General features: G+C 47.1%; 1 protein-coding gene across 1 annotated transcript; it reads left to right on the top strand.

The window, feature by feature from the left end:
* Positions 1–736: 736 nt before the first annotated feature.
* On the top strand, positions 737–3,725 carry LOC120844426. Its single transcript, XM_040216217.1, has 2 exons — positions 737–2,340; positions 2,405–3,725. The coding sequence occupies exons 1-2, from the start codon at positions 737–739 to the stop codon at positions 3,723–3,725; spliced, it is 2,925 nt and encodes a 974-aa protein (XP_040072151.1).
* The last annotated feature ends 12,819 nt before the right edge of the window (positions 3,726–16,544 follow it).

A 16,544-nucleotide genomic window follows, 5' to 3' on the forward strand; every position in this document is an offset into this window, starting at 1 on the left:
CCGTTTCTTCAGAGCGTGCCACTACACGTGAGGTGAGGGGGAAAATATTTGAAACGCGTTTATTTTGTTTTTAACATACATTTTTATTACAGGAGCCCACTGCCGCCACCGCCGACCCAATGATGGAGAACCTCCTGGACAAGCTTAACTCCTTGAAATCGCCGTCAAACTTTGTTAAGATGGATCTGATTCCGTCTGATGTCAAGCTGCCTGTGTTAGACATTGGACGTTTGGACACACGTTACGGACCGTCCGTCTTCGTATCCCTCCAGCTGTCAGACGACATTGTCACGGTATTTTTGCCTAAACGATTTTCAGAGCTCAGTGACGAGGAGCTTGAAAATATGCGTCACATGACGGGATTAGTACTAGAGAAAAGCAAGGGCGACGGACGGTCACCCATCATTGTCTTCTCGAAGTTGGACATTTAGGTGTCCTTTTTTTTATTTTCTCAGAAATGGTAACCTGTCACTTGTGTAACGTACGGGAGAGGCAACAATAATCCAGCGCAGAGGCATTACAAGTTCATCTGGCTCTTGCACATAATGTTCCCTATCAAGATTGCATTCCATTTTGTGAAGGCCTCTGCGCTTTTTGAAACTTTACGATGCGCTATGATATGTATTTGCACGAGCGCGACGACGAGGCTCACGACGTCTCTACACTGTTCCGTCATCACTCAGATGCAATGTCCAACGTATTTAGACATTACGGAATGCCGCTGCGTTTTTCTATCATGTTAACCGCGGAACTGACACGACTTAACTCCGAAGGCGAATTTGACTTTAGCGTGCATTACTTTCACTCTTTCGTTCACACGATCTGGGCCGAGGGTAAAATCGCTAGCGCCCTGCAGCTTGCCTGCGGCGAGATAAATGCCCGTCTAGAGCAGTATCAGGAACGTGGGTCGGGTTTCGCGCTCGTCGCCATCCAACAATGTAGCATCACAGTTGGACGTTTCGTTCCACAGAGGGTCGGATGTCAAAGTTTCACTTTGCCGAAGGAACTGGCAAACAAACAGTGTATTTTGAATGTGAACAAACGCATGAAGGACTCCGAAAGAAAAATGTGCTTCACCTTTTCCGTGCTTGCGGGGTTGCATCCCACTCAACATAAAACGAGAGCTTCCTCATACAGGGACCATCTGAGCAAATATTCGTTTCCTTTAAACTATCCAGTGACGTTTCCAGAAGACGTAGAGACTTTCGAAAGAAAAAATCGCGTGTCCATCAACGTGTACGGTTACGAACGGGAAAAAAAGTTTGTCTATCCTCTCAAAATCAACGATCACGAGTTGGAAAAGCATGTAGATTTGCTCTTGATTGACGACCACTTTGTCCTCATCACCAACTTCGCCGGGCTTTTCGAAAACAGGGCTAGCTACCGATTCCGTTGTAAAAGATGCATGATGGGTTTTCGTTTTCGGACTTCTCTAACCAGTCATTTTGCCTTGTGTAAAGAAAAAAAGCCAGTCCGAACGGTCTCTCCTAAAAAAGGGGACGCGCTTTATTTCCGTAACACTCACCTCATGGAGCCTTTTCCATACTTCTGTGTCTACGACTTTGAGGCCATCTTGAAACCGGAAAACACGGATCACGTTTACGAGAGTCACGTACCCAGCTCGTTTTGTATTCTAGTGATCCGTTCTACAGACTCACGAATCATGGAACGTTTCTTGTATCGAGGCGAGGATTGTGTCGAGCAGTTCATTTCCATCCTCAATCAAATGTCCAAACTCATTCCCGAGTGGATTAGGAGCGATCTCACAACGGTCAAAAAGACACAGAGCTCCGGCAGTCACTGTGATGTATGTGGCGAGTCGTTCCACAAACGTAAAAGAAAGGGCAACGATCATTTTACCGGACCTTACAGGCTGTGCAAAGGCTGTAATTTAAACGACAGGAATAACAAAAAAGTCATTGCCCTGGTTGCACACAACCACTCGTACGACCTTGCCTTTATTTTACCGAAACTACATCTATTCGAGTCAAAAGATATCAAGGTTCTCGCCAGTAGTTGTCAACAGTTTAAGCGACTCGACGTGGGTAACCTACGGTTTCTCGACAGTCTAGCTTTCCTCCCCGCGAGCTTGGACGCACTTGTGCAGGACCTCCATTCCAAAGGCTTGGAAACTTTTCGCTGCCTTCGTGAAGCGTTTCCTCAACATATTGAGTTGCTGGCTGGTTACGATTACATAACCGACTTCAGCGTCTACGATGAGCCCGAGCTGCCACCACGTGAGTCGTTTTACAACAAGCTTAACGACGCTCACGTTTCTGAGAAGGATTATCACCATGCCCAGGTCGTTTTTGACACGTTCAAGTTCAAAAACGTGGGAGAGTACAGTGACTGCTATTTGAAACTCGACTGCTTACTTCTATCCGACGTAATGCAAACATTTTAGGAAATGGACCCTGGAAACCTACGAGATCGATCCCTTGCATTTCGTGTCGCTTCCTGCCCTCAGCTTGGCCTGTGCGCTTAAGCAAACAAAGGTCAAACTTGAGTTGCTCAACGACGTCGACGCATATCTTTTTATCGAATCGGGTTTACGAGGAGGAATCGTGCAATGTGCAATTCGACATGCGAGAGCTAACGTTCCAACCAGCGACTCGTTCGATCCTAACAAAGATGCTTCTCAAATGTTCGACCTCGATGCGAACGGTCTTTACGATCAAACGATGAGACAACCACTTCCGTACGGCAATTTCCGATGGCTCGATCACGAAGAAATCAATGCCCTTCAGTTCGCTCAGGTTTCAGACGACTCACCCACTGGTTACATCTTGGAGGTAGACCTAGACTATCCAGAGGAACTACACGACTCGCATGCAGACTTTCCTTTGGCCCCGGAAAAACGAGGGGTTCCTTTCGAATGGCTTTCGTCTTATCAAAAGGCGCTAGTGAAAAACTTTGGCCTACCCGAGAGAGAATCTGAACGTAAGCTTCTTTTAACCCTATTTCCCAAACGTAATTACGATATTCATTTCCGAAACCTAAAGTTGTACCTGCAGCTAGGGTTAAAACTGAAGAAGATTCATCGTGTCCTGCAGTTTTCCCAGCGGGCCTTTCTAAAAGAATTTATCGACTTCAATCACGTTCTGCGCAAGCAGGCTACCAACACCTTTCAAAAGAATCTGTCAAAGCTCTTTATGAACTCGATCTACGGAAAGACGATTGAAAATCCTCGCCAATACAACGACATTGTCATTAGCGTTTCCGAGGAAGAAGTCGTAAAAAATCTGCAAAAACCTAACCTTAGACAATTTACAGCGATCGGTCCGAACGTGGTCATATTTCAATTTTCACAGAAAACTTTGCACCTGAACAAGCCCATATATGCAGGTTTCTCTATCCTAGAGATGTCGAAGATCGTCATGTACGATTTCTTCTATAATCAGATCAGGAGAGTTTTCCCGGATGCTCGCGCTGCATATAGCGACACGGACTCATTTATCCTCCAAATCAGCGGTCGGGACGTTGACGAGAGGCTCGCAGAGCTTACCGAGAGCCACCTAGATACTTCCGGTTACCCGTCCGACCACGCCTTGTATTCGCTTCAAAACAAAATGCGACTTGGAGTTTTCAAAAACGAGCTGCCGAAGGACCACATTCTAGGATTTGTCTGTCTTAAACCGAAACTCTCTGCACTCGATCTAGAGTCTCAAGAACATTGTGTGAGGGCTAAAGGAGTAAAAAGATGCGAGTCGCGTAAGCTAACTTAAGATCTCTACCTTCAGACTCTCGAGACACAAACTCTGCACACTGTCACCCAAAGAATCATTGCTCGTAAGCAAAATGAAAACAAAAGTGTCGTCGTAGAAGAAATTGGATTGAACCCCTTCGACAACAAGCGTTTTATCGAAGACAACGGACTTTCGACGCTTCCTTACGGACATCTCAGACTCGGCGAAATGTCCTCCTCCAAGACAACCGGGTGTGTTCGATAAAAATGTAATCGCGGCAGTGTATTTATTTTTCTTTTGGGATGAAGGGAGTAATGATATGTTTCAAATCCTGGAAATGTCGCCCCCACCCCACCCTATGTACTCGATAAAAATGTTATTCCGACACTGTAATTTTTATTATTTTGAAATTGTTTTGTTAATGTATTCTTATAATATGTTATATTGTAAGTGTGTATTCATGTCTGTTTTTTTATGTAGAGCGTTTTCAATGCATATGAATGCATGCAATAAAACGATTCATGCTTTACTTTTTGTGTTTGTTTTTATTTGACTGAAAAGAGATTACAAAACGCTGCAGCAGGATAGCTCTAACTTGGGAGATGGAAATTGTTTCCGCACAAGTACAGATATCAAACGATCGTTCCATCGATGATCGGTTGGCGAGAACGCCTTGGTGCATTCGCGGAGTGGTACACCACAACACAGGAGAGCGCCGACGTATAGACAGTAAAGTCCACACGTACTTGACTTGAATCCTTGAATTCTCTTTTTGTTGAAGAAGAAGCTGGAAACGTTTCCGATAAAGTCGTAAAATTCTTCGTCTATTTGAATCATACCAAAACTGTCAAAATAACTAATCGAATTGTCCTTTGGAGATATGAAAAAAAGAACCCCGTGTTCGCCGGAAGAAGATCTCGGTGCCGTGTTAAGTATGTAAAGACCCTGGCTTGGTCTCTCCAGGCCAATCTCGTCGCAAGAAAAAGTACCGCGAAACCAGGGTCGCGTACACTGGTTGCCTGCAAACATCGAATAAAATTCGTGTTCTTCCATTTCTTCAATTAGCGATCCTGACCCGTCTCTCCTTGTCAATTTCCAAAACGCGTGGTGTTTCTGACATGAACAGGATCGTGACTGCCTTATTTAGGTCTTGTTTGAAAGTCAGGGTGAGTCTCACGTTGGCTGTGAGGATTGGTCATAAACTCTGCTCTTCCCTGTCGGGAGTCAAAGTGTAGTAGAGAAGAAAAGAGTCTTTTGAGAAGGCACATTTAGAGAACGGAACGTCTTTTCGACTGAGTCAATGCAGGAAGTTCATATAGGCCTTCATATAAAGATCCTGATTAAAATCGAAATTTTCCGTCTGCTGAGACCCTCCAACGTCTAGTACGGCCGTTTTCAGATTGAAGTGTTCAAATTTGAAGGGGTCGTGTTCGCGACTTCCCTGAAACGATTCACTCTTTACGAACGCGATGACGAGCTTAGATGGAACCCGATGAGGATAGAGGTCGTCGAGAACGATATGTGACACACCGGGAGAAACGGTTCTGGTTTTGATCTCCACTCCACGTACCAGGTAGGATGTGGGAGTAGATTGCAATCGCCTTTCGATTCCGACAAGGACTGTCGGGGCCACTTGGACTCGTCGAATGTACAGAACGATGCAAGGAAGCTGAACAATGTGCTTTTGTTGAATCGTCGAAGCAGCCAAGAGTCTGAAATCTTCGGTATTTTGTCGCAGCACGATGCGGATGTCCACCCCGTTAAGTAGGAGCTTTTCTTGCTGGCAAATGTCGCTGAATATCGGACAGAACATGTCGCAAAGGGTAGATCCCTCGGTGCGCTTGAAGCGAGCGGCAAGCCCCTTGGCATCCGGCGGAATTTCCAGCTTTTCCGATGTATTGACTGGGTCCTTTTCGCAGAGCATCGCAGAAAGAGAATGATCTCTACTTACCTGGTTTGCATTAAGCAGAATATCAAGATATGAACGATAGGCATAGTTTTCGTACTGGCTGACAAGAGTTCGATTCAGATAAATGTGTAGGTATTGAAAGAGGGAGCTTCCATAGGACTGAAGCGGAATCACTTTATCGTTCGTAACCGACCCGTCGACTGCAACAGTGCTCGCAGGATCGCCATTAGCTCGAACGATTTTAGATTGAATGTGAAGGAAGCTCGATTTCAAATCGTAAAAGTGTGGACCCAAAGAAGGGACGTGAAATTCCAAAATGGACGTGGAGGTTGCACTAGCGACGGGAAAGAACTCAAGATATTCCGATTTTTCCGGGGCAAACGAAGTAGGCGGCAGCTAGAAAAGTTCTAGTTCACCGGTTGTGCACAAACAGGATCGTTCGTGAAGGGTAAAGACACCGCTCGACATTCTCTAGGTGTCAAAAAAGTCTAGACCCTTCCGTGTCTTTTCTCGTGGGCAGACTGAGGAAGGTTTCTCGGTCTTCTTTCTTTTATGACCTGCACCGGAGAGCTTTTGCAGAAGCTCGTCCCTCGTGTTTCGATACGTCTTGCCAATTCCTTTTTTGAGGGCATCCCGAAGTGAGGAACCTTGTCTGACGCGCTCTGCTGCGTCTCTGCCAGTGGCCACGAGTTTTCGACCGAGGTACGGGGCTACTGTCTTTGTAAACACCTACGATATTCTTTGATAGATGTCGGACAGTAGACCGCTCCCCACTTGGAACAAAGGCCCGGACACGAAATGCGGCAAATGTTTCTCTCCGGAACCGGAAAAATGGTCCACACAGCTCGGTGCAGACTTTACGTGCATTTTCTAAAATGCAGGGTTGCTGCGACACGACCGGAACCGTCTAGAAATGGAATGTAAGTTCCTTTCTCACCAACGAGCTCCAGACAAATGGTGTTGACTTCCTTTACGATCACCCTCTTATATTGTAACAAATTGAATGAATACGACATCATCTCATTTCGCTTAGTCACCACGAAAGGTACGACTCTCAAAAGAGGGGCTTTCACATCACCAACGTGTTCCGCTTCTATGATATCGCAATACGTAAAAATGTAATTATTTGGATATAATATGACTTCACGGTCTGCCACGGTAAAGGAGGTATACACGGTCTTTTCACCAAATCCGAGCATGTGTGACAAGTGCTGATTCATCAATATATATCCATTGTGATGCAACTGCAATGCTACGAGTTTTATGTAGGGGTTATGACGAAGCAACATTTTTGGGGGAGGGAGTTTGAGTGTAGATTGGTACGCACTGTTTATCGCATCAATGAGGTGTTCTGCCGATTCGTAGAAGCCCTCGAGAATCTCAATACGGTCCTGTGTCATGACGTGTTTAACTCTTGTCAGCTCTATCTCAACCTCTTTATCGAACGTCAATTCCTCTACGGGACGGCCTTCCATAGACTGACCTATACCAAATATTTGCTCTGAAATGCCAAGTTTTTCGGCTAAGAGAGACGACATGTGCAAAGCGTTGTTTCTCTGGAAGGTTATGGAATACAAGCTTTCTTTTAGAACGAGGCTCGCTTTGGGTCCGAACAAGTCTCTCAACCCACTTCCCAACAACGAGAGGACGTCTTGTTTTGCAGGGATTCGAATCTTTTTGCTGGATTCCACATGCCCAGCGTCCGTTGGTCTGACCAATAGATCTCGCTAGATGGCCTCGTCACATTCTTGATGCTAAATGGAAAATTTAATTCCTCTAGGGCGACCTCATACGGTTCATTTAAAAGGATATTTTGGGACAGCTGTACCTTAAACTTACTTAAAGTATTATCGTGAAATAATTCGCTAGAGGCATTGGAGAAAAGGTTCACATAAAATTGATTGCTCATTCTACAGACCGATCGTGCACTCGGTCAACACAAGACTGACCGGGCCGATAGCGAGGCCCGATCTTTTCTATCCGACAAAATGAAACACAAATAAATTAAGATGACGATTTATTTCCACGAGTCCACACTATCTGCAGTGACCAGCCTGTATCGAAGAACATCCGCGGCCAGCCGATAAAATTAGGTTGCTTCGATGTGATAATTGCACCGCACTGACCGCTTGATGGTATGCACCGTGTCCGAGAGGAACTCCACCACGTCCGTCGTTTTCGCTTCGGTCACTCTGGACATCACCTTACTCACCCATCCCGACAAGAATGTGAAAGGACCCTCGTGCGATGGCCACTCCTTGTCCTTTCCCTCGTAGTGCTCGTAAACGCGGGACACTACACGGAACACAACTGGGTCCACTTCGTAGGGAGGGAACTTTCCGAACACAATCAGATCGATGAGCAGTTCCAGTGCAGTCACAAAGAAGTCGTTGTTTGTCTTACGGTCTCCAGTGCAGACTTCTATCTCGCTCCAGCGAGTGTGTTCTTCCGTGCAACTAGTCAGACGACCGCTCGCAAACACCTCGACAGTTCGAACTTCACGACACGAATGGCATAGAGAGTTCGTCGCCTGGGTCATACGACACCTTACGAGCATGTCAACAGACCGAAGGTCAGTGATAAGATAAGCCGCAGGACTCGCGACATCTTGTGGGAATATCACCAACCACACGGCACATGGCGCCATCCAGCGGCGTGTCCCCACACTTTCCCACGAGTCAACGACGTAGGCGGGGAGTACGCTGATTGGTGCGGCGACGGCGACCTCAAGCGCCACCTTGTGGAAGCATCACCAACTATAAACTACACTTGACAGAGCGTAACAGAGCGGCGAACCCTCGCACTACCCACGTTTGCATACAAAGTCTAAGTTCGGAGTATTCACTTCCCTTTGTGGCGCAGAGGTACCGCGTCGGGCTACTGAACGAAAGGTCGCTGCTTCGAAACCGCCCGAGCCGAAAGTATTTTAAAAGCCTTTTTCGGAGTAAATAAAATTCGCAGTTGTTACGTGGTTGTCACGTGACAACTGCTTGGCAGTGATCGTCTATCGGCCGATGATCGACTATCGACCGATGGTCAATTATGGGCCGATGATCGATCATCGGCCAATGATCGATCAATAGTAAAACTTATTGATCGATTATCGAAAATCAAAATTTTTTCAGATATCAGAAACATCCGTTTCTGATATCTGATAGAGTCGGGACCGGCTAATAGCCGGTCCCGACTCTTACGTCAGACCAAACTGCGCGCCCGCCGGCGATGGCGGGCGCGAAGTTTGCCATTTAGATATCCGAATAGATAGGTCGATGTCAGTAAAGACACCCACATTCCATAGATAGTATCCGATGTCAGAAACCGGACACCCCGATATCGGAAACATATCGGGAACATGTCGATATCGGAAACACATGTTTTTGTATTGATTGATTATTGGGCTGATCGTGTACACTTCTACTACTACTTACCTTCTCGAAAAACGAGGCTGTATCGTTTGCTGGCGCAAATGCACGTAATTTTCACGTCGTTTTTTGTACACTGTGTGAATCTCGCGAAACAGGCGACGAAAAGTGGTGGGTGAAATGTGCTCACATGTCGTCGTGGATTTTGTGTACCACGTAGGATTACCCAGAAAGGTGGGTCAATATCGATAAATGTGCGCGTAAGAAGCAACTACATGCAGGTGACCTGTCAAACCTATTCACCCTCATTATTTTATCGTGCGAACCGACATTGCCACGTAACGTGTTCGATTTCGGTCCCAACACCAGTAACTTCGAACATATCGTGTTTGATGTGTTTCTCGCCGTCGGTAACTTCGTATTGATATCGTATTCGGTCTGGTGGTTGTGTGTCAACACCGATGGTTTCTTGTTGTATTGCGATGTTGTGTTACAACATCGAATTGTATCCCGGTACGTTGGGTTTATCGTTTGGCGATCAACTTTTGTTGCATTACAACTGGAATAAACATTTGTTGGAAAACAATCACTCCAATGAGCACGTCGTTATTGGGCTTTGTCATTAAAAGGTAGGTCACGGCGGGTGTTCCGGCTATAGTTATTCTGAATAGTTTGGTGGTTGTCTAGTTTCAAACGCGCGAGGCTATGTGTACTGTGTGCCGTACTAACAGCTGTACATACTTGCACTGTCGATCAATGTTAATGTGTTCGCAGCGCAGAACGTTTATACTATGTGTGTATCCACACCCAATATATTTCTCGCGTATTGCCGTGTGGATATGCCAACGTAATTCATGTTGGTAACTTGGTATCCGCGTTCTGAGATTTATGCGCGCGATATCATATTGTATTCTCCTTTGGTCCCATGATCGACGACCGATATTTGTATATCGTGTGGCCGTACAGTATGTCCATGTCGGTCACAAATATGCACGCGATGTCGTATTCTATTCCAATAACCGTGTATTATATCGGGGTATAGTGCTTCGATATCGTGTTGTATACCACTAACCGCAAGTTATATCGGGATATTGTGCTCCAATATCCTGTTGTATACCAATAACCGCATACTATATCGGGATATTGTGCTCCGATATGAATTCCTATCGTGCTTATTGGGTTAATCGGATAACAATACGTTTTAGAGCGCAGCTCTTAGGGGCCCGCTCCGGGCTTGAGCGGCGTCGGCGTCGGCGTAACCAAGGTCACCCCAAGGTCAAGTGACCCTTCCCAAGGTCATCTCAAGGTCACGTGACCCCACGTGACCCACTGAAGGTCACGGGACCCCCAAGGTCACGTGACCTTGGGGGTCACGTGGGGTCATATTGGGATCACGTGACCCCCAAGGTCACGTGACCCCTCGAGGTCACGTGGCCCCTCCCAAGGTCATGTCAAGGTCACGTGACCCCAAGATGACCCCACGTGACCCTTTGAAGGTCACGTGACCCCCAAGGTCACGTGACCCCAAGTCACGTGACCCCTCTGAGGTCGCTTAACCCCTCTGAGGTCACGACCTCTCTGAGGTCACGTGACCCCCAAGGTCGCGTGGTCTCCTCCCCAAGGTCGCGTGACCCCTCTGAGGTCACGTGACCCCTTCCAAGGTCATCTCAAGGTCACGTGACCCCAAGGTGACCCCCACGTGACCCCCCAGGTCACGTGACCCCCTGAGGTCACGTGGGGGTCACCTTGGGGGTCACGTGACCTTGAGGTGACCCCCATGTGACACCCAAGGTCACGTGACCCCCAGGTCACGCCTCCCCGAGGTCACGTGACCCCCCCACCCCGAAGTCACGTGACTCCCCCCCGAGGTCACGTGACCTCCCGGAGCATATTAAAGAATGAGGGGAGGAGGAGGAGGTTGGGTCTACCCTCCCCTCAGTACCCTTCACTCCTCCTCCTCAAGAGCTGCGCTCCAATTCGGCGTTACAGGGACTTCTAAGCGGCTTTCACTTTTTTATTGGTTTCCATCATCTTCATTGGAATACAATATTTCCAATAAGCCGACTTCATATTGGCCTTTTTCAATAGGGAATGCACGAGCTCCCAGTCCTTCTGAGCTCCGTCAATTAAAAATGATGTACCGGTCGTCTGGCTTCAGTATTCCTGCTTCAGGAATCTGGAATTCTCACCTCTGAGGAGAAGCAAGCTAGGACCTGCTGGCTCTTAAGCCTTGGAAACTCTCAGAAAGATTTGCGACCAGTTGCGTCCAAGTACCAATTTCTTTGACCAGCCACCTACAGCACACTAAGCCGGATAAAATCAAAATTACATGTGCGTGACAAAATATGCCTCTTGTGACAAAACTGGGCACATGTTTTGTCGACTACAGCAACACTGAAGCCAGACAGACAAGCGATACGGCATATTTAATTGACGGAGCTCAGAACGACTGGGGACGCTTTCACTGAAGCTTGTTTTGCTGCAATGCACACGTGTATTGCAGCAAAACAAGCTTCAGTGAAAGCGTCCCCAGTTGTTCTAAGTTCCGTCAATTAAATATGCCGTAGAGCTTGTTTGGCTTCAGTATTGCTGCTTCAAAGCAAACTAGAAAATCTGGAATCCTCACCTTTGAACGAGAGCGAACTGGCACCTGCTGGCTTGTGGGCCGTGGAAACTGCAAGAGATATTTTTGATTAGTTACGTAGAAGGAACAATTTTTTTCGAGTAGCTGCCTACAGCACATTTAAAATTACATGCACGGGACATAGATGCCTCATGCGACGTAGCCCCTTCATCCTTGTTTTCCATTAACTCTGCTCACCTTCACCACCCGCCTCCAATTTCTGCACTACTTCTTTAATCTCGATTCCCTGGTTCCCAAAGGCCATGCCATGGCTTGTGTCAGTCACGGGTCTGTCAGCTCTGCAACCGGCGCCATTGTGGCAAAGACGCCAAAGCACCTGGCGCTTGATGTGCTCTTTTAATATTTTGAGCATTGCTGAAAACAGGTGGATGGGTGTCTGGAATGTCCTTTGCTTAGTTGCGGATCGTTTTGAATCAGACGGTAGGCGCTTCTGCGATCTGAGCGCATGCTCGGTATTTAACAATAGTTGAAATTGAACTCTGCAGGAATCTTCAATCATAACAAACAGAATCTGCATGCCAAAAGGCATAGCAATTGAAACACTCACCATCTATCTATTTTCGTTTCTTGTCCGCAAGAAGCTGTCGTATATGTAGCCTCCCTTGCTTAAACGCTCCTCCCTAGTGTCCCGGTTTGGTCTCGTCCTGATGAATCGTTGGTGGAGACCTGAGGAGCGTTCAACATCAGATTAGACCTTTTTGAGACAGAACCATATACTTGCTGAGAAGAAGTACACCCAAACAAATTTTAGTCATGTCATTCATAGGGAGTTTTAAAATGAAAGGCCTGACGTAAAATAAGACGTCAATACTGACGCACCCCTTTTGCGAACCTAAAATTTTGAAGGCCTTGTCCCCCTCGTCGGGGGGACAAGGCATATGAATCCTGGCATGTGGATGAAATTTTCACCTTAAGATCCTGACTCAATGCCCATCCCCGAATATTCAACCACCACACTTTTAGAAAAAGATAACCTTTTAGAAAACGCCGAGTCATCGACCACCCCTACAAAAGCCTGAACCAAGCCTACTCGTACCGTGGCTTGTTTGCTCCGTGCCGCCTCTAGTTAATTCGGGCTGACAATTTTTTTTGCAAATGGAACCCAGATTCTTAGTTTCGGTTTCACTTGTAGAGGCAGGTGGATACTTTTGTAAAGCTTCCTCCCTATGCGCTTCCGAGTCAACATTTTTTGCAATGGCCAACCCCCAGGCTGTGATTTTTGCGCTCCTTGACAAATGCTGAAACTCGTATAGCAGTGATGTAATTGGCCTAAGCCGTTCTGGAGCAGAAAAAGTGGCCTTTGGAGCAGCCAAAACAGTGTTTTGGAGCAGCAAAAGTAGCTTTTAAAGCAGATATTCTAATAAAAATAAAATTATTTGCTTTAAATGCTGGACAAGCGAAGAGAATGATTTTCGCCGAAATAAACGAATTATGGCCAAGTTCGGCCACCTGGGGGTTTTTCAAGATGTCAATTCAAGATGGCAATGACATGACACATTTCTTTTTGCTTTTCGAAAAATTCTGCAAGGCTGGAGCAAGCTTTGCTTTAGCTCAAAGTAGTAATGAATGTCCAATTTCAATGTCTCCAAAGAAATATTGCGACATCCCACAAGTGTACAGTGCTGTAGGCATTGTCAAGCAATTCCGAAAAACCGCTTGCCACCGTTTTACTGGTTGCCGATGTGCCAGATTTTCGTCAAAACTAATTAAATGTAAAACAATGAATTGCAAGCGTCCCGGCTTGTGCCTCTGTTGTGCAATTATGTTCGCATCGTTCCTAAGTAGCACGCCAGAGGAATGCCCAACTTGGGCAAAGGTCTGGCAAACATAAGGGCCCAACTTTGGCGCAGTTAGGTTTTTGCACCATGGCACTCATCAGTGCCAAAGTACGGTGCCTAACTATAGCCTTAGTTGGGCGATCCTAGGGCATGCCAAAGTTTGGCTCTTCTCTGGTACGCCAGAGGAGTGCCAAAGTTGGTGCCATACTTGAGCCATAACTGTCATAGTAAATCCTAATCTGGGAATCCGGGGCATGCCAAGGTTTGGCGTTTCTCTGGTCCGCCAGAGGAGCGCCAAAGTTGGTGCCATACTTCAGCCATAGCTGCCAGAGTAACGCCTAATTTCGGTATTTGGGACGTGCCAAAGTTTGGCTTTTCTCGGGTCCGCCAGAGGAGCGCCAAAGTTGGTGCCATACTTCAGCCATAACTGCCAGAGCATCGCCTAATTTCGGTATTTGGGACCAGCCAAGGTTTGGCGTTTCTCTGGTCCGCCAGAGGAGCGCCAAAGTTGGTGCCATACTTCAGCCATAGCTGCCAGAGTAACGCCTAATTTCGGTATTTGGGACGTGCCAAAGTTTGACTTTTCTCGGGTCCGCCAGAGGGGCGCCAAAGTTGGTGCCAGACTTGAGCCATATCTGCCAGAGAAACGCCTAATTTCGGTATTTGGGACGTTCCAAGGTTTGGCGTTTCTCTGGTCCACCAGAGGAGCGCCAAAGTTGGTGCCATACTTCAGCCATAGCTGCCAGAGTAACGCCTAATTTCGGTATTTGGGACGTGCCAAAGTTTGACTTTTCTCGGGTCCGCCAGAGGGGCGCCAAAGTTGGTGCCAGACTTGAGCCATAACTGCCAGAGAAACGCCTAATTTCGGTATTTGGGACGTTCCAAGGTTTGGCGTTTCTCTGGTCCACCAGAGGAGCGCCAAAGTTGGTGCCATACTTCAGCCATAGCTGCCAGAGTAACGCCTAATTTCGGTATTTGGGACGTGCCAAAGTTTGGCTTTTCTCGGGTCCGCCAGAGGAGCGCCAAAGTTGGTGCCATACTTCAGCCATAGCTGCCAGAGCAACGCCTAATTTCGGTATTTGGGACTTGCCAAGGTTTGGCGTTTCTCTGGTCCGCCAGAGGAGCGCCAAAGTTGGTGCCATACTTCAGCCATAACTGCCGCAGTAAATCTTAATTTGTCGATTCGGGGCATGCCGAAATTTGGCTTTTCTCTGGCTACCCACTGAAGTGCCAAATAAGTGGCAAAGAAAACCGAGAGGCCAGCCCAACTTTCGAATATCTCTGGTGTGTCACAGAAGTGCTCTTTCACACGTCCCAGAGGAGAAATAAAATAAACAAACGTTGGAAACACGATGGTAAGATGTCATCACCTCCGTTCCCAAGCAGCACGGCAATACTTTGCAGTATCGTGCCAGTGCCGGCCGAAAGTCGGTTCCAATATCGCTCAACTGTTAAGTTTTGTACCACCGTTTGATACCCGGCAGGTATTGCCGTACAGCTGTTTCGCCCCGGCCTAGCGTTCGCGCAATATTGTGCGAAAACTCTACGATGCGTCTGCTTCGTATTGGCCGAACGTCGTGCAAGTATGTGTACGTTGCATGTCATTTGTTGCATATCCAATCACTTATACGGACAAACAAATTTTTTTTGATCGCTCCCAGAAGTTTATTAAACAACTATCATTGCACACAGTGTATTCTCAACATATTTAGAAAGGTCACACTTCTCTGTAAAACGAAAAACAAATTATAAAATACAATTAACACTGTCCCCATGCCAAGCAAAACTCATCACACAAAAACCGCTGAGATTGAGAGGAAAGCAGGACGACTATCAGAATCATGCTTGCAGTGCACTTACTAATAAAAGAGCGATATCATGTAATCCTTGATAGATGCACAATCCAACTCAGGCACCCCACAAACACATTCGAGGATTCGAGGACTGACGTCTCGTCGTCGGCGAAGAGCAGTTTTTGTCGAAGCGTGTCCAACAAACTCATCACAAGTATTCCACGAACTCCGGTGCGAAAAATGGCTGTTACCGAAAAATTGGCATGGACGTATTCCGACCGTTTACGACGAAAAAACACAGCCGCGTCTGCAGCGCACGAAAGCAACAGAACACTGAAGAGCAGTTCGAAAACCGGACCTACGTGGCCCGCTTATTTCTATAACTAGGCAAACGGCGAAAACGACAGCCCCAGAGATCCCATCAGCGTGACAGAGAAAGTCACGTGAAAAGTTTCGTCCAAACGTTTTTGTCCTCCGCGTCCTACGTAGAGAGGTCACGCTGGGTCACGCGTTTCGCTTCACCCTTTTGATTTGCTTAAAGCGGATGTCGCGCTCGCTGACAGCCACACGAAGACACAAAAGTAGGTGGGGGGGATTTGCAAAAGGCAAGGTCGAAGGGGAATCAACAACGCATAAAAGGAAAGGCCGCTTCTGCCGGTGACCTTGTCGCCTTGCCTAGTCTGTCAGCGTTCGGTTTCCATTGAGGGCCTCAGAAAGATAATCTCCTTTCTTGAGAGCGAAATGGACGGGGTGGTTATGTTTTTCGGGCTTGTCGCCATCCGATAAGCCTCAATTATTTCTGTCCCCACTCGCTCGCAGTGGCCTCCCATGGCTGTCGTACCGGTGAAATTAGGAGCGCAAAAATACTCCAGAAGCCGGGCGAAGACATGATAAATGTAATAACAAAAACGGCTTGACATCACAAAAATAACAATTTAATTAAACGTTTCGCCTCCCATGCGGGGGGCATGTTCAGTAGAGCGCAGAGCGAGTGAGAGTCGCACAAAAAAGTTCGGCCAGTTAGGCATAAAGTTTGTGTACACGTCCGGCATGGGGCCACGGTTCTTGTTTACCAGCGATGAATCACTTCCACGTTTGTCGTTCTGGATGAATTAATATTCCAGCAGCTTCCTCAGTCCCCACCTTTTATCCCTCGCCTTGTCAAAGTCAAATTGGTGTCTTGACGTCCATGCATGGTCGACGAGTTCGAACTTGAAGCGGGTGGCGTTCGTGGAATTGGCGACATCCCGTGCGTGTTCTTTTAGTCTTGTTTTTCTTTTTCGTTCCGTCTCTCCAATGTAGGAAGCGTCACATTCCTTGCACTGCACCTGGTAGATCACGACCCTTTCTGCCTCTGGCGGGGTCGGGTCTT

This window comes from Ixodes scapularis, unplaced genomic scaffold (genome assembly GCF_016920785.2).
Source record: "Ixodes scapularis isolate PalLabHiFi unplaced genomic scaffold, ASM1692078v2 PGA_scaffold7__128_contigs__length_106722199, whole genome shotgun sequence".
NCBI classification, from domain to species: domain Eukaryota; kingdom Metazoa; phylum Arthropoda; class Arachnida; order Ixodida; family Ixodidae; genus Ixodes; species Ixodes scapularis.

What these genes read in the sequence shown, in the direction of transcription:
- LOC120844426 (XM_040216217.1), top strand. Translation starts at nt 737, where the DNA reads ATGTTAACCGCGGAACTGACACGACTTAACTCCGAAGGCGAATTTGAC. An exon ending in AAGTTCAAAAACGTGGGAGA is followed by an intron (nt 2,341 to 2,404) that starts GTACAGTGACTG and finishes CAAACATTTTAG; the next exon opens with GAAATGGACCCTGGAAACCT.